At 30.9% G+C, this 16647-nt stretch overlaps 3 protein-coding genes across 5 annotated transcripts; 1 reads left to right on the top strand and 2 right to left on the bottom strand.

Moving 5' to 3' along the window:
* Positions 1 to 224: 224 nt before the first annotated feature.
* Positions 225 to 2142, top strand: LOC125068992 (tigger transposable element-derived protein 4). Its single transcript, XM_047678397.1, is given in 5 exon segments — positions 225 to 739; positions 742 to 1005; positions 1008 to 1407; positions 1409 to 1695; positions 2108 to 2142. Coding segments are annotated over 5 exon segments (1470 nt in total). The 5' UTR covers positions 225 to 255.
* Positions 2143 to 2835: 693 nt separating this feature from the next.
* On the bottom strand, positions 2836 to 9169 carry LOC125068870 (deoxyribonuclease-2-alpha). Of its 2 annotated transcripts, XR_007119798.1 has the most exons (9): positions 8832 to 9169; positions 8367 to 8541; positions 7648 to 7753; positions 7127 to 7342; positions 5597 to 5822; positions 5073 to 5255; positions 3985 to 4147; positions 3331 to 3501; positions 2836 to 2926 (listed from the first exon to the last, which is right to left on the bottom strand). XR_007119798.1 is itself a non-coding variant. In XM_047678221.1 (8 exons), exons 1-8 carry the CDS (start codon positions 8966 to 8968, stop codon positions 3400 to 3402), a joined length of 1308 nt encoding a protein of 435 aa, XP_047534177.1. In that variant the 5' UTR covers positions 8969 to 9169; the 3' UTR covers positions 2933 to 3399. The 2 variants fall into 2 exon arrangements, 1 of the variants encoding a protein (XP_047534177.1); XM_047678221.1 differs by lacking the exon at positions 2836 to 2926 and having other exon boundaries at positions 2933 to 3501.
* Positions 9170 to 9992: 823 nt separating this feature from the next.
* On the bottom strand, positions 9993 to 16129 carry LOC125068813 (probable methylmalonate-semialdehyde dehydrogenase [acylating], mitochondrial). 2 transcript variants are annotated; one of them, XM_047678132.1, is made up of 10 exons: positions 15923 to 16129; positions 15145 to 15281; positions 13859 to 13969; positions 13624 to 13730; positions 13142 to 13255; positions 12137 to 12303; positions 11722 to 11842; positions 11370 to 11519; positions 10768 to 10908; positions 9993 to 10664 (listed from the first exon to the last, which is right to left on the bottom strand). In XM_047678132.1, exons 1-10 carry the CDS (start codon positions 15956 to 15958, stop codon positions 10180 to 10182), a joined length of 1569 nt encoding a protein of 522 aa, XP_047534088.1. In that variant the 5' UTR covers positions 15959 to 16129; the 3' UTR covers positions 9993 to 10179. The 2 variants fall into 2 exon arrangements, with proteins under 2 accessions (XP_047534088.1, XP_047534089.1); XM_047678133.1 differs by having other exon boundaries at positions 16056 to 16097.
* Positions 16130 to 16647: the final 518 nt, after the last annotated feature.

Consider the following 16647-nt stretch of genomic DNA (forward strand, 5'->3'; position numbering starts at 1 on the left):
AATCTCATGCTGATGTTGCGACCGGAGTCAGCCAACAAAGTCACAAACGAGCTTTCTTATCTTTTGTTTACATCCACACGTTTACTTTACTTTAAACAACAACAACAACAACAAACAACAACAACCTTTACTTTTTGTTTATAGATATTAGCTAGGTAATTAGGTAGGTAAGCGTGTACGTTTCCGAGTTAAAATGGTTCAGTTACAAATTGATATTCAGAGTAGCAACTGTGTATAATAAACTTTTGAATAAATATGGCTCCTAGACGCACGTTCACTGTTAAAGAAAAGGCGGAAATCGTTTCAAAATTGAAAAATGGTGCAAACAATGCTGATTTATGCAAAGAATTCAAAGTTTCGCATTCAACAATATCTACGATGTGGAAAAACCGTGATAAAATATTAGAGTGCTTTGAGTCCAAATCCTTAAAAATTAAGAAAAACCGCAAGCCGACGCATTAAGATGTTGAACAAGCCCTTCTAGTGTGGCTTAAAGCTCAAAGAAGCCAAAACGTACCTTTGAGCGGTCGTCTGCTGCAAGAAAAAGTTAATCATTTTGCCAGACTGTTTGGGAAAATAGATTTTGAGTGTTCGGAAAGCTGGATATACCGATTTCGTCAACGGCACGATATTGTTGTAGGCAAAGTTTGTGGAGAAGCCGCTAGCGTGTCGCATAGGGACTGTGACAACTGGCTAAAAACAGTTTTTCCAAAATTGATAATATGGAACGCAGATGAGACATTAAGCTAACGCCTGAAAAAACATTGAAATTTAAATGAGAAAAGTGCGTAGGTGGAAAATTATCAAAAGATAGAATCACCGTGCTTGTTGCATCAAGCATGGCAGGCGAAAAAAGAAATTTATTGGTCATAGGCAAGGCAAAAAAGCCCAGGTGTTTCAAAAATGTTAAATCTTTACCATTTGACTACCAATTAAATAAAAAGGCCTGGATGACTTCAGATATTTTCGAAAACGTTCTACAAAAATGGGACTCCCAGTTAAGAAATAAAAAAAGAAGATCATTTTATTTATTTGCAATTGCCCAGCTCATCCTAAAATTGAAAATTTTACCAACATAAAACTGGCATTTTTACTGCCAAATACAATTCAACCTATTGATCAAGGAATAATTAAAACCCTCAAAAGTCATTATCGGAAGATTTTAGTACAGAAAATGATGAACGATGTCGAAAATGCGGCAGGCTCATTTTCCGTGAATCTTTTAGATGCTATTGAGATGATAACTACGGCATGGGCTCGAGTGACTCCTGATAGGATCAAAAAGTGTTTTCTACAGGCTAGGTTCTGTAAAACTTCGGTTAACATAACAATTGACGATGAGTTGGAAATACCATTGGCACAGCTGACAACAGCGTCAAGCGGAACAAATGTTGCGGATTGGGAAACATGTCAGTATTGACAGTCAGCTTATCACGACTAGCAATTTAACTGATAATGAAATTGTTGAAACTGTTGTTCCATCACCTACGACACAAGATGAGGAAAATGAGGAGGAAGAAGAAGATGACAAAGAAGGTGAGATTCCTACAACTGAGGATGTGTTATGTGCTGTGACAAGGCTCAAAAGATATTGTCTATTTGGTGATAGAAAGGATACTATAGACATTGAAGGCGTAATGAAAATAGAATACACCCTACAGCGTGTGCTAGCACAGAAAAATGAATTGAAGCAAAGTAATATTACACAATTTTTTAAATGTATCAATAAATAACTATGTGTGCAAATATTTTTAACAATGAAGGAATATAAACCATGTACATGTCTGTATCTTTTTGTCTTTGCCTGTAATGACATCCGGATGTAACGACAGAATAACAGTGGTCTCTTCATCGTCGTTATACCCGAAATCCACTGTATTTACTTCAAAAAATATATTAAATATTTTACAAAAAAAACCCGTAATGTATGAAGAAAAAGGCCATTTCTAGTTGTACTGGGGAATTCTTCAATATTATTAAATTTAATAAGACAGAAAAAACATATGATAGCATATACCAATAAATACTAGATGTATATAATCTGAAAGTTGAGTATTTTGAATAGACAGGTAGATTTTGATTATTTAATAGTTCCGTTATTATAAAGACGCCGGACCATTTAACGCACAGTACAAAAGGTAAAGAATATTTAGATGGTCAAGAAAAATATACCTCTTAGTAGTCTTTACCATAACTTAGACGGGGCAAGTGCCATTGTCAAGGGACCCCGAATGGCTTACAGTGTATTTTTTTTTAAATGTTACTGACAATGCGGTGGATGGATGAAAAATGGTTTATGGTTTCGCGAGCTAGAAGGTATTGTAGTGTATTGTTATGGTTTATTTTCATAATTAATTTTATGGTAATGTTTACTTTAAATAACATTTTAATTGTGTTATAATACATAATTGTTATCGTTAAAATATTTTTTCTTGGTGATAGGGCTTTGTGCAAGCCCGTCTGGGTAGGTAGGTACTCATCAGATATTCTACCGCCAAACAACAGTACTCAGTATTGTAGAGTTCCGATTTGTAGGTTGAGTGGGACATTGTAACGACAGGCACAAGGGACATAAGATCTAAGTCCACAAGGTTGGTGGCGCATTGGCGATGTAAGGAATGGTTAATATTTCTTACAGCGCCATTGCCCATATGCTCCTCCAACAACCTGGACCTTCAAAAATGTAAGTACATTTTTTTAAAGATAACATTGTTTTAAACTACTTTTATTATTTTACACATATTTATAATAAATAAATACTTAAAAATCAAATATTTTTTATTGTTTGTTAAATAAACTAATAAGTAAGGGAAATGATTGAAAAAAAAATAAACAATTAGGACTTACATTTTATTCTATAATATAATACAATTAGTTCAAATTTCGCTTAACATTAATAGTACTACATTCTTACGATATATAGACACTCATATTTACAATATTATTTAAAAGGCTTTAAGTATATACACAGAGTCTCGATAAAATAAACTCTATATAACTCGGTCCAACTTGGAATATCGATTTTTTTTATTAATTAGAATACCGTCGTATTACATGATATCAATAAAATTACATACAAGTCAAGTTAATATAAAATTAGTAAAAAAACCAAACGAATCTTTGGGCGAATAATCGAATAAGTAAAGTTTTTCCGAATAGTCGTATTCGGTAAAAGCTACATTGGGCCTATCACTAAACATATCACTATTGGCTGTGAGTAATATAACCCACACCGAGCCTAATTACGCAGCCGTAGACACTAATTATTATACTAAAGGCACTAAGTTTTGTCATCCGTATATGTTGAAAGTCGCGATATTTTAAACGCCATGCTCACTTAACCTAAACATCACAGTTCCACAGGAATGTTGTTTGATTTTAAAAAATACGTTTAAATATCTAATTGCAAGTCTGAACAGATTCGATGAGATGTGCGAAGTTCCCCCACAGTATTGGCCCCGAAGTACAGACCGTACCACCGCCACGAGATTCTTGGGGTAACTGGAATATATAAAACCTAACATTATTATCGAAGGTCCAATGTCGCTCCACACTTAAAATATTTTCTGGCTAGCATCTCGTAACCCGAATATAATACGAGTAGATAGATTTAAATATTAAGAAATCAATATTGTAATTCATCAGAATGTTTAGGAACGCGAAGGTAAGGCATAGTTTGTGAAAGGGTCGTCTTCCCACTTTAACGTATACCAATAGCTAGAATCCAATTGAATATTACTTCCCTACCCTTCTATATTAGATGAGTGAAACTAAATTTACACCCCACAAGGTCATCTCAAAACCCTACTTAAAAACCAATTTAATGTATATTACGTAATAATATAATACTGAAATACAAAAAAAAATTAAATACCTGAAACCATTAATAATTTCCAAAAAGTTTGTTTTATTATGTGTAATGGTCGATGATTTGATATGTGATGTGGACACATCACTAAAAGTTACAATAATTGTGTGACTCACGGCTCTGTTGATATCTCCGACGCAGACCCAGTAGTCGGCGACCTTGGTGTCCTGCGTGTTGTGCATCTTGTGCGCGACCGCCACCGTCCACTTGGAGTGGTCGTTGTGCGACGTGAACGACATCTTGGCGATCGGGAACTTCAGCCGTTCTATGTTGCGGACTCTGACACGATAAAGGATTCATTATGAATTACACTTTAACGGGGACAATATTTAGTATCTGTGGTAGTAAGGGCCTTGTAAGTAAGACTTGTACATAAAATTTTTACATATTAAATATTCTTTCGGTTTTTTTGATATCGTGGTATTCACAGAGGTAATCATATTATTATTAACTCTTTCGTTTCATATTTTTTATTAACTATTTTTATTTGATTATTTATGCCAACTTGAATTTATTGATATTCGTATATCGATATATACCTGTATAGAACGCCAAGCAAATGTTTTTTTTTATCTTAAATAAAGGTGGACTGGCTAATGGGCCACCTGACAGTAAGTGGTTGACGACCTCCGTGGTCGAGTAGTGTGTACACCGGTTTTCATGGGTACGCCACTCCGAGGTCCCGGGTTCGATTCCCGGCCGAGTCGATGTAGAAAAAGTTCATTAGTTTTCTACGTTGTCTTGGGTCTGGGTGTTTGTGGTACCGTCGTTACTTCTGATTTCCATAACACAAGTGCTTTAGCTACTTACATTGGGATCAGAGTAATGTATGTGATGTTGTCCAATATTTATTTATTATTTATTTATAGTGGTCACCACCGCCTACAGATATTAGCGCAGTAAGATATATTAAACATTCTTACATTGCCAATGCGCTACCAACACATGGAAGTTAGATGCTATATCCCTATAGTTGCCTATAGTTAGGCCATAGTTAGACTGGCTCAATCAACCTTCAAACCGGAAATCAACAATACTGATTATTACTGTTTAGTGGCTGAATATATGAGTTGATGGTACCTACCCAGTCGCGCTTGCTGCCCTACCACCAACTGAAAGAGATTCAGACATAGCCCACTCATCTGAAAGATTTTTGACCAGGTGAGCTTGGAAGAGCCCTAAAATATATAATAACTATACTTACTGAAAATTTCTCGTACACTCCGAGTCCAAAGTCCCAGGTCCATTAGTCCAGGATTCGACAAGCAAGTCTGACTGCAACACTTCAGCCACGAGACCACTGTACAAGTCGTCGTTGAACATCGCGCTCTTTGCAAACGAGAGGAATTTCCGACCAACTAACGTCTCGAAACTTTCGATGTGATACCTTAAATGGAGAAGTATTTATTAATATTTACATTATTATGCTGACGTTTTCGAATTCGGAATTGAAATAGGGTTAACAAAACAACATTTCGAAATTCGAAAAAAACTAAGTCTCTGTACACATCTGAGTAAAGCCTTTTTTGCCTGAAATGAGGCTTGGACCTAATTCATCACTGTTGGTGGAACAGTGCAATTGAATCAATTATAAACACAAATTAAGAATGTAGAAACTCTTTGGTACTTGCCCGGATTTATAATCACAGCTTGCTAATTATGAACATATTATTAAACATAATAAGTGTTAAATGTGACAAAATAATATGTATACATAGTCAACATTACCAAGGAGCGGCATCGATGGTTTTATTTCGTATGACATCGACCAAGTTCGGTAATTCGCTATCAAATTCCTGAGGTATGTGATGATAAACTATAAGAGGCTCGTTGTATTTCAACTGCGTTCCAATTTGGTTGAGAGTTGACGTCGGTACGGACACACAGAGAAACGTCTGTCCATACTTCATGCCAGTAGTTGGGTAGTTGTACGAACTCACGTTCAAACCGTTCACTAAAATTAAGAAAAAATAGTTTAAAATAGTACATTGTAGTAGACTTGGGTTGGATTTAATTTTTTTATATATATATATAAAATCATCGCTTAAAGCGTTCCAGCGCACCCAAATAAATAATATAGCACTATAAATAAGAAGCCATAAACATAAAAACATACAAATTACATATCAGATAGATTCTCAACTATAAAGCTTCAATACATTACAAATACACACACATTTTTTTTCCAAAATATTATACAATAAACGTGTATTATACGACATACATTTACTTAATCATTGTTTTTATTCAACAATAATATAATAAAACTATTGTAGAATTATAAAGACGATCACGATCACGTGGATTCATTGCTAAATGATTCAGTGCTAGCGACATTATTTACTTAGGACTTGTAAACATATTACTCATGACTTTACAACATAATATATATACATAAATACAGTAATATTTATACACTATCGTTCAGTCATAAACATCCTTTAGAGTACAACACAATAAGTTGAGCACGTTTCATATCTCTATCACATATATGATATTATTATGGGTATGTTTATATTAAAATAAAAACATACCCAGACTAGGATCTACATGTAGGTCATATTTTTTAAGATACGATATACGGTTACGGACGTCATATACGGTTAGATACCCGATTCCGAATAGATTTTTATGATTTTTTCTATTGTATCTTTGTTTTTAACAGCCTTATTAAATCATAATCACCGATATTTCATTATATTATTCCCTACGATTCAAAGATATATATATATATATATTGTAAATAATTACAACAGATTATCAATTTGAAGTAAAGACAAAATGTTAAGATTAAAAAATATTGAATTAAACATAATAACAGATGATTTCCTGCAATTTCAGGAGATAATATAGTGCCAGAGTGTGTGCATAAACAAGTGCACCTCTATTCCCTTACTATCTAGTTCATGCCAATGAAATGAAAACGCGACACCATCGGACACAGTTCGACGCATGACCAACGGCTTGATGTGCTTACCAGGCATACACAGTCTGGAAATTTCCAAGTATACGTTTACAACTTACAGACTCCGGGCAGATACTGGGATTTTTTGACACAAAAATCCAAAAACTTTTTGTCGGCCCGACCTGGGGTTTAAAACCGCAACCTTGGGATTTATCTAACCACCAAACCATTAAATTTTAAATAAAATAAAAGCTACAAAATAATTTCATGAAATCTTCAAATACATCGACTTAGTCAACAATGGTTAGTATTAAAATGCGTGAAAAAATAAGGGTAGGATCTTAAGTACTTACTGTCTGGTAAAGGCGGAAACCTCGGAACAGAATGCACCAACCATAGTGCTGTAAATTTGTCTCCCAATACGACGCCTTTTGTATGGCCATTCTCTACTCTTGATTTCATAAACTTCGAATGCATCTTACACATTTCAGCTAAATCATAATCGTCATAATATTTTTCGCCTAGCTTGAACTTCTTAAATTTTTTCACTCCTGCCTGTTTCATTTGTACTGAAAAAATATTTTTAAAACTTTAAAAAAAAGTTTTTTTTTTTCTTATATAAATTCAGTAATCAAAGGGGTTCAAATTCTTGGAACAGCTAGCCTATAGTCGATAAGCTTCATATTTCCTTTTTCTCCTGGACAGAGGAAGAATGCCTGTGCCTGTCAGTAGTACATTTACAGACTCTTACTTCTATTTATTGTTTGAGAGTTTAAATTTGTAAAAAATATTTTTATTATTATTTTACCAACCATACACTATAAGAATTTTTTTAATTTCTTAAAAGTAGCTTTTTTTCTCAGGTAATACATACCTTTTTTATTTTTCGAATACATTTCAGCAACAGACTGCAGCAAATCAGGTTGGTGTTCTGTCGCTGGTGGTTGATCATTATATACAAGTGATATAATATTTTTATCCTAAAAACAAAGTAAAAATTAGCAGAATGAGTACAATCACATTTATATATGTATATTAATCTTAATCTCAAATTGTCTAACATTAATTATTGCACACTGCACAAAAATTATATGCAAAAATAAAATTAAATAGCATTGTAAAGTTTTTGGTAGCATGTATTACATTATCCATAAGTAAGGAGGTAATTTTCAAAACCTTTTTTATCTATAATAGCTAGTTTAGCTATTGGTTTTTGACCATATTACTCCTATATATTATTAATGTATAAAAAAGCTAGTCATAATTAATGAAAATAAATATAACATAATTTTAATTAAAATGTTGCTTTTAAAAATTTTAATTGATTTAAAGCTGCAAATTCCAAAAAATTTTTTTAACAAATATAACAGAACATGAAGTTCTGCATAACAATAACTATATTTTTTTTGTGGAAAAGCTAAAACATAAGCTTAATTTAAATTATATGAATACAATTTATTTATAAGCACTGCTATGTTATGAATGCTAATTCTTATAGACATATTTTGTCAACTGATGTTGTCGATGGATGGATGTCTGATTTTTTACAGTGGCTTTAATAGTAGTATTATTGATAAAATTTTATCAATATACCTGGTACAGTGGAGCTAATGTCCTTCCAACCATAGATCTTGGGTCACTAATAGAGAGATCTGACATAATCCATCCTCCTCGTAGTTTTGATGGTGTCAAATGCATATAAGCAACTCCTCTTCGTACAAGTGGGTTCAAATGATTTTTTTCTCGTGGTAATTTATACACATAGAACCTGTAATTTATTTTAAAAACTACATTGACATTATGAAACAAAATATGCATCAAATAAGATAGATAATAACAAAGAAAAACTACTACTTCAGAAATCTTTTGTTTTAGTTGACTTATATATGATGAATAATCCTTTAAGAATAAAATGTGTGACATAATTAGAGAATTAAATAATTATCAAGTTACACTAGATTACTAATATAACTAAAAGAGAATGAAAGTACGATAAAACTTATAGCTTTAAAATAATATTTAAAAAAAGTAAAAAAGTACCAAAAAATAGATTCTTACCAATCAACAGGTTCTCCTTTTTCATTCCTACATTGTGGTGTTAAAGAGTTGCAACATGTTATAAATAACATGAAAAATATAAAGTTAATGCAACCGAATGGCAAGCGACGTCCTCGTTCCATGGTGAATGAATACATAATAACAAGGGACGCAGGAAACTCGAAATGCTTGCATTTATGATGTCATGATCTTCGATCAAAATATTTGAAGACACCAAACAATCAAATGTTTACATAATATCGTCAATTTGTTTCCTTTGGATATATAAATCATATGTACAGATGCAGACATGCCGAAAGAAATTTTGAACGAATGTTATTGTATAGTTGCCTTTGTTTGTAAATAATTGCTTAAATATGAAATGTCAAACATAACAAATGACATTTGATTTTGAATTATTGTTACGTTTTAAAATTTATTTTTTTATTATAATGCAATTATAACAAATAACTAATATCGTAACAATTAATAGTAAAAACAACCAAAAATGTTACAATTTACAAATTATATCCTTTGATTTTTATTACGGAATGATCAATTAATTATATAAGTAGGTTAATGTAATATATAGGTAGTAATATATTGCATTTTTTTTTTCGAATTCTTTTCTTTCTGATATATCTGATATTTCTGATTCTGAACTAAGGAGGTGTCTCGCAGCAGATATCCATACAATGTTAATCTTTCCAAGCTGTTACGTTGCTCTTCCATTCCGGAGTTTCAATACCTACGTAACAACTAATTCTTCCTAGGCTAATAGGATCGAAAGCAGTACAATATTTCAAAAAAAGCTTAAACACTGAAGACTCTGATTTTACCGACTCATATTAGTCTTATTTATAGTGCGAGAATTTTAAGTATATATATAGACTATATATATTAAGACTATGCGCAGAATTGGACAAAATTGATGAACTTTTTAGTTCTGGAAACTACTCTGATTTCAAAATTAGCTGCCTCGCCCTTATTTAAATAAAACTTATTTAATATCGAGTTTAAGAACGACACATAAAGACGAATAAAGATATTATGTATGTATACATTGTGTTAGTAAATATTTAGCTTATATCACTGTTTCTATCTGAATGCGATAAACTATTATCGCTATAGATTTTTATAGCAGTGCGAAGGCAGGATGGTTATAGTCATAAAGAAAACAAATCAATTTAAAAATATATATATTATTTGTGTAACAAAAAAATAAAAAACACCTATAAAACAGATTCTACCTATCACAAAATTGGAAGATATAAAATTGTAAAATAAAAAACTTAATATAAAATAAATGCTCTATACATATTGCTTATATCTATAAGTGGCACTGTACAATGATTAAAATAGCAGATTCTTATTGTTGAGTCGGCATGGAAACTGCAGCTTTTGTATGAGATACGTCACTTTGACGCCAGAATGATACTACTGTCTTTAATTCTGTGTAGAAATCAATACCCTGTTTGCCACAGAAATGATTTGTACCTAAGAAACTACCTCGGCTACCAGTGAAGGAGAACATAGAGAGTGGGACAGGGATGGGAACGTTTACGCCTACTTGTCCAACATCTATTTCTGAAGCGAATTTTCTAGCAGCAGCACCATTCGTAGTAAATATGGCTGTACCATTTCCATAGGGATTGGCGTTTATCATTTGAATAGCTTCATCCAAGGTGTCAACAAAGAGACAAACAAGGACCGGCCCAAAGATTTCTTCCTTATAACATTCCATGTTTGGTTTCACATCGGTGAGTATGGTTGGTCCAACAAAGTTGCCTTTTTCAAATCCTGATACTTTAACCCCTCTTCCATCAAGCACGATTTTGGCACCATCTTTAATTCCTGTAAATCGTGTTATATAAGTAAACTAGTCAACTGCATTCTTTGAAAAATATTATCTATGCCATACATATTTTTCACAAATTTATTTTATAATTTTTATTACCTGATTCAACAAGCCTGAAAATCCTCTCCTTCGCCTTAACCGAAATAACTGGACCCACATCAGTCCCAGGAACATGACCAGCATTAACTTTAAGTGCCTGTGCTCGGTTCACCAGATCTGGAATCCATTCTTTCGCCTCACCTAAAATTAAGAAATGTATTTATGTAATTAAATTTGATAAAAAAGTAAATTGTAATAGATATAGAGAATAGAGTATTTAGTGTTCCAGTATATTTTGGAATAAAAAGCCTGAAAACCTACAATTGTGTATTGTTTTTTTACATATATACTATATATTATAATTATTATGTTGACTTAATATAAATAAACTTACATAGAATTTTTTTAATTATTTATATATGATACCCAATTATGTTTATACATTTTGATTAAGTTCACTTAGTTTGAACAGAAAAATGTGTTTTTGTGTTTTTTGTAAATGATGCTTTTCTAACACTTAACTTGCTAGCCTAATTTCCTAATATCTTGGTTGTTGTAATCTAAATTGTTTATACAATTTGAAGCACTAGCACTTCATTCTCTATATATATTTCTATCTACTACTTTCCTATGGTCATCTTAAGACTACAACTACAACTCACCAACAAAGACAGCAGTGCTGAGAGCCATGCAGCGCTGTCCAGCGGCTCCAAAAGCTGCACCTGCCAGCTGATTGAGTGTGTGTTCTTTGTTCGCATCAGGCATTATCACTCCATGATTCTTCGCACCCATGTTGCTTTGCACTCTCTTGCCTGTTGATGGCAATCCATTCTTAATAAAAGTTTATCATCAATAGATAGAGATCTACCTCATCATCATCTATCATATTGTATAACAATAATTATTTACTCTATAATTTTTAATTATGTATAAAAAATATTAGTCTACTACAAAAATATGTTTATCAAAGTATTGTGTTAAACACCAAAAAATATTTTATTAAAAAATACACACCTGCAGCTGAAGCCCTTGAATAGATATGTTTTCCTGCTGCATCACCACCGACAAACGACACTGCCTTGATGTCAGGATTATCGCAGAAGAAGTTTACAGTATCATGTGTACCATGTACAACCTTTAAATGATAAAAGAATTTATATTATAATTATTTCCTACAAAACACATATACTTCACATAATATAGTTATTACATAATATTATGCCAATTTTTATTGATATAATTTAAAAAACATTGAATTTTCAACAAATTTTAATTCTAAACAAAGTAATTATATAATAAGTTAAAGTGAAAAGCAATTTTATTTTCTTATATATATTCCAATTAAATGGAATATAAATATTTCTATGAGAACTTTTTTGAACTATAAAGTTTGAATTATTTATTTGCATACAGCAAAGTGCATCCTTACATTAACAACACCGGCAGGAGCACCAGCCTCCTGCAACAGTTCCATCATCATAAGTGTTGCACCAGGGTCCTGTTCTGAAGGCTTAATTAGGCAAGTGTTGCCTGTCACAATCGCTGGTGGGAACATCCATAATGGAATCATAACTGGGAAGTTGAAAGCTGCCACACCTAAAAATTAAATTATCATAAAAAAAAGTTTTTATGTACATTATATACTTGTGACATAATTATATAAAATATGATGTATATATATATATATATATATATATGTAGAATATCTAACTAGTAGTTTGATTTTTTCTGAAGTAAAGGTTATTCACCTTTTCTACCTGAGTGTAGTAGTTTGGTAGTAGGTAGTTTAGTAGTATCTAAGTTGGTCACATTGAATGTAGCAATAGCCAAAAGTAGTTTTAGGAATATAATGGGCTGGAATGATATAAGTTGAACTGGAGATTATGTGCTAAAATTTTACAAATACTCTAGTATTCGTATAATTTTAGCTTTGTGTAGTCGATTATATATCTATATATCTTTACTATTGATGCTAATTATCATTAATCAGTACTTTTCGTTATTTTTGGATGCTTTAAACCATTAAAGGTATGTAAATGATATACATATATATAATTTTAATACAGTGTTTGTTACTTTTTTGAAAAAATATTAAGGAATGCCTATTTACAAACCACCACCATTATTAATTCAATTAATTTGTCAATAGTGAATTTTTTATTGTATTTTGTAATTTTGTGATGAAGTAGCTCTTTATTCACCTAAAAACCTTTATAAACACCCTTTTCAAATTATTTTTCTATTTTCAGTGCATTTCAATTATTATTAAGGCAAAATGGACTGTTTAGTAGAGACTTTACTAATTAACCTTAAGAGCGAAGCATAGCATAACATCACTATTTTACTATGGCTGTTATGCTAGAATGTTTCATGGAAAATTATTCATCAATTTTTGTTATGATATGAGTGAAGTCTGTACAGATGATGGGATTACCTGCTACGACTCCAAGAGGGACTTTGTAACTATGTGTGTCCATATCCCTCGCAATGTTTTGGATACAGTCTCCTAGTTGCAAGCTAGTAATACTACAACAATGTTCAACCAGTTCTGAAAAAAAATATATATTAATAGTATCAATAGAGTATGTACTCATATGTAAAATAATAGAAAAGACATTATCATATAGTAACAAGTTCCCCTAATTTTCCTATGTTCAATCTTATTTTGCTATAAATTATGTACAATTATTATATACTAAATTTATAAGATTTTGTAAATGTGACTTCAAACTCAAAAAATTAAATAGAAGTTGTAATATATAGGTTAAATTTTAAACATTCTTACATAACATTTCTTATCTAAAGTTTCCTATCAGTAACCTTTAGCATTGATAATTATTTTAATTTTATGCATATTCTCATCATATTATTACAATTGGTATTAAATAGTTATAAATTAGAGTTAATTATCCTTACGAATGCCTCGGAGTACATCTCCTTCTGCATCGGCAATAGTTTTGCCTTGTTCTTCTGTTATTTTTGCTGCCAATTTGCTTTGGTTCTCTCGCAATAATCGTGCAAATCTAAAATGGATCATTGGGATCAATTTAATAGTGAAGATAATTTTATTAATTACTTATATTTCCAAGTTGTAACTTACTTGACCCCAAATAAAATTGAGATAAGGGTAGAAGGATGATGATGAACTTACTTGAACATAAGCTGTTGGCGAGTCATAATAGTACTCTGACTCCATGATTTGTAAGCTGTTTTTGCAGATTCAAGAGCTGTGTTTAATTCTTCTTGGGTTGTTTCTGGTACTCTGAAATAAAGAAACAAATAGTGGATGAAGAAATATATGTTATTGCTGTGAGCTGTAAAATAAAGAGCTTTTATTACTTTTTTTTTTTTGTAATGAAATTAGCAATTTTAATTGATTAGTTTAATATTCCTATTTAAATTGCCTTGACCTTATATGTATAATTGTATGTATATTATATTCCCATAATCTTTCTCTGTATTTAAAGGTTTCCTTGCAACTTGAAAAATAATCTTTACTATCACAGAAATACACAGTTTCAATGTCAGACTATTTATGGCATAAGTAAAAAAGTAAATAAGAGTTTGAATAAACAATTTGCTATCAGTTATGATTAAGATAAAATTCTACACTTGTATGAGGATAATTTATAAAATAAGGGAAATTACATTTTCATATTTATTATTTAAAATAGTGTTTCAAGGTAATACAATTAATCCCGTTATATGAACTTCTTTTTCTCTTTACTAATGGTTTATATACATTTTATTATTCTTGAAACAAATATTTTCTATATAAAATATCCCCATTTTACACATACAAGTATAATATTTTAACACAAAATTCCTTACTACTACTACAATGAACATAAACAACTAATTTTTGTACTACAATGTTAAAATTTTGCTAGTCATAGTAGGTATAAAGACTGTATTTTTAAATATTTACATAATTAATTTAACATACATGTGTAATAGGGATTTAAGAACATACTAAATCATTATTTTAGTTTTTTGAATAACTTAATATAACCATTATAGGTAAAATACACTTATCTAAATTATTCTCCTCATGTGAGTAATTTTTGAATACTAATTAACAATTACAGGCAAAATTTATTAAATGAATTACTGTTTCAATTTTTTTAATCTCTTAATAAGTGTTACAGTATTATAATAAATTATAGTATTATAATAAATAGGATTAAAATAAATTTGCTATTTCTGGTTTTTAAATTATGCACTGAACTTTGCCTATCATTTGTCAAATGGTTATTGGACAAAGATAATTTTTTTTTTAATCTTATTAATAAGAGAATATCTATTACACTTTTAATTTGGTAGAAGAGTTTTAATAAATCCACCGTTTACTGTAATTATTGTGCATTGAAATATTCTTCTAAGCTTAGACCTTGGAGTTATTGAGTTATTATTTGTTTATTGTTATTGAGGTATTACCTGCCAATTATTTCATTTGTTGCGGGGTTAGTGAGCTCAATCCAGTTATTTGTTTTCGAGTCTACGAACTGTCCATCAATAAACAGTTTTGTTGTGGGCGCTGAGCTACTGTAGTTCCGACGTGTGAGTAAATGAGACTGAAAAAAGTAAATGACAATTTTAAGTAAGTTTATTTTTAATTATCCTACAATTTGAATCAATTAAAGTCTTTTCAAATAGTCCTGATAAAATAAGTTGTATAATCTTATATTACCAGATAAGCTTACTAACTCATACAAATGTAGATTAACTTTTTACAAAATATTACATGATGGACATTTAAATATAATTTATTGTACTTTTAAATAAAAAATATTTAGAGCTGTTACACACATCATAATGTGAATTATTGATCGGAACATGATGAAACTTCAGACACAATTATTCAACTGCGCAACAAGAACCTGGTGTAGGCTATGAATAATGTAGACAGTTTAAATACCAAATTGTCTGAATGATGTATATCTTTGTCTTACATTCTGAGTAGCACACATCTACTGAGAATTCAGAAAAACAAGAACCTACTATTTATAGAAACGCACAAAGAAACTAACGTTCTAGCAAAATAATAATATATAGTTTTTGGAGAATATTTTTCAACTGTTAATATAGAAATAGAAATTAACGGTGTTATTTAATATATGTGAAGTGACCATGCGTATTTAATACCGACTTATTTTATAAAGTTAATTGGAGTTATTTGTAAAAAGAATACTTCGGTTTATAAAGAACAACTTACTTCTGATTTGAGAAGTTTTAGCATCGCTGACGCCATTGCTATTATTTTTTGATAAAATACGTGCACTATCTACAGTGAGTTAGGAGGGTTGGGACCAAGTCGACTGATTAAAATACAAATGTGGTGTTCTGACCTTGAATTGATAAAATTAAATTATTCAAATCCGCTTGTCGTCAACGAGGGCCCTAATGTATGACGTAAAATTACGTATTTACTACTGACTACTGTTTACATTTTAAGTGTCAAAGAACAAACGTTCCATTTTAGACAAAGATTTTTAATAATAACTCAATGTCTAGCAGTCAACAAAATTAAAAATATTTTTTAATTAAGTGATTTATAGTATCCATTTCTAATATATCATATTAAAAACATATAATATTGAAGTAAAAGATTCTAAATTATCCTATTAAAATTTGGTTTGGAATTATTTGATGAAAAATGAAGCGTTCATCAAGTACAACTCTCAGCTGGGGTACGTCATCATGAGTGTCAAGTTTCTTAATGTCAATGTCTTAATATCTATTATCTTGACAGTTACCAAAAGATAATGTTACCACATGAGAATATAAAAAGGGTAAATTTGATGTTGTTATTATGGATATAAATCGTGCAAATAAAAATAAATCGGAAAGTAAATATACAATATTACAACATAATTATTTTGATTTTATCTATTCCTGATAAACTTTTAAAAATGATGTTTAATCACTAATATATTGCAT

This window comes from Vanessa atalanta, chromosome 14 (genome assembly GCF_905147765.1).
Source record: "Vanessa atalanta chromosome 14, ilVanAtal1.2, whole genome shotgun sequence".
In the NCBI taxonomy this organism is placed as follows: Eukaryota; Metazoa; Arthropoda; class Insecta; order Lepidoptera; family Nymphalidae; genus Vanessa; species Vanessa atalanta.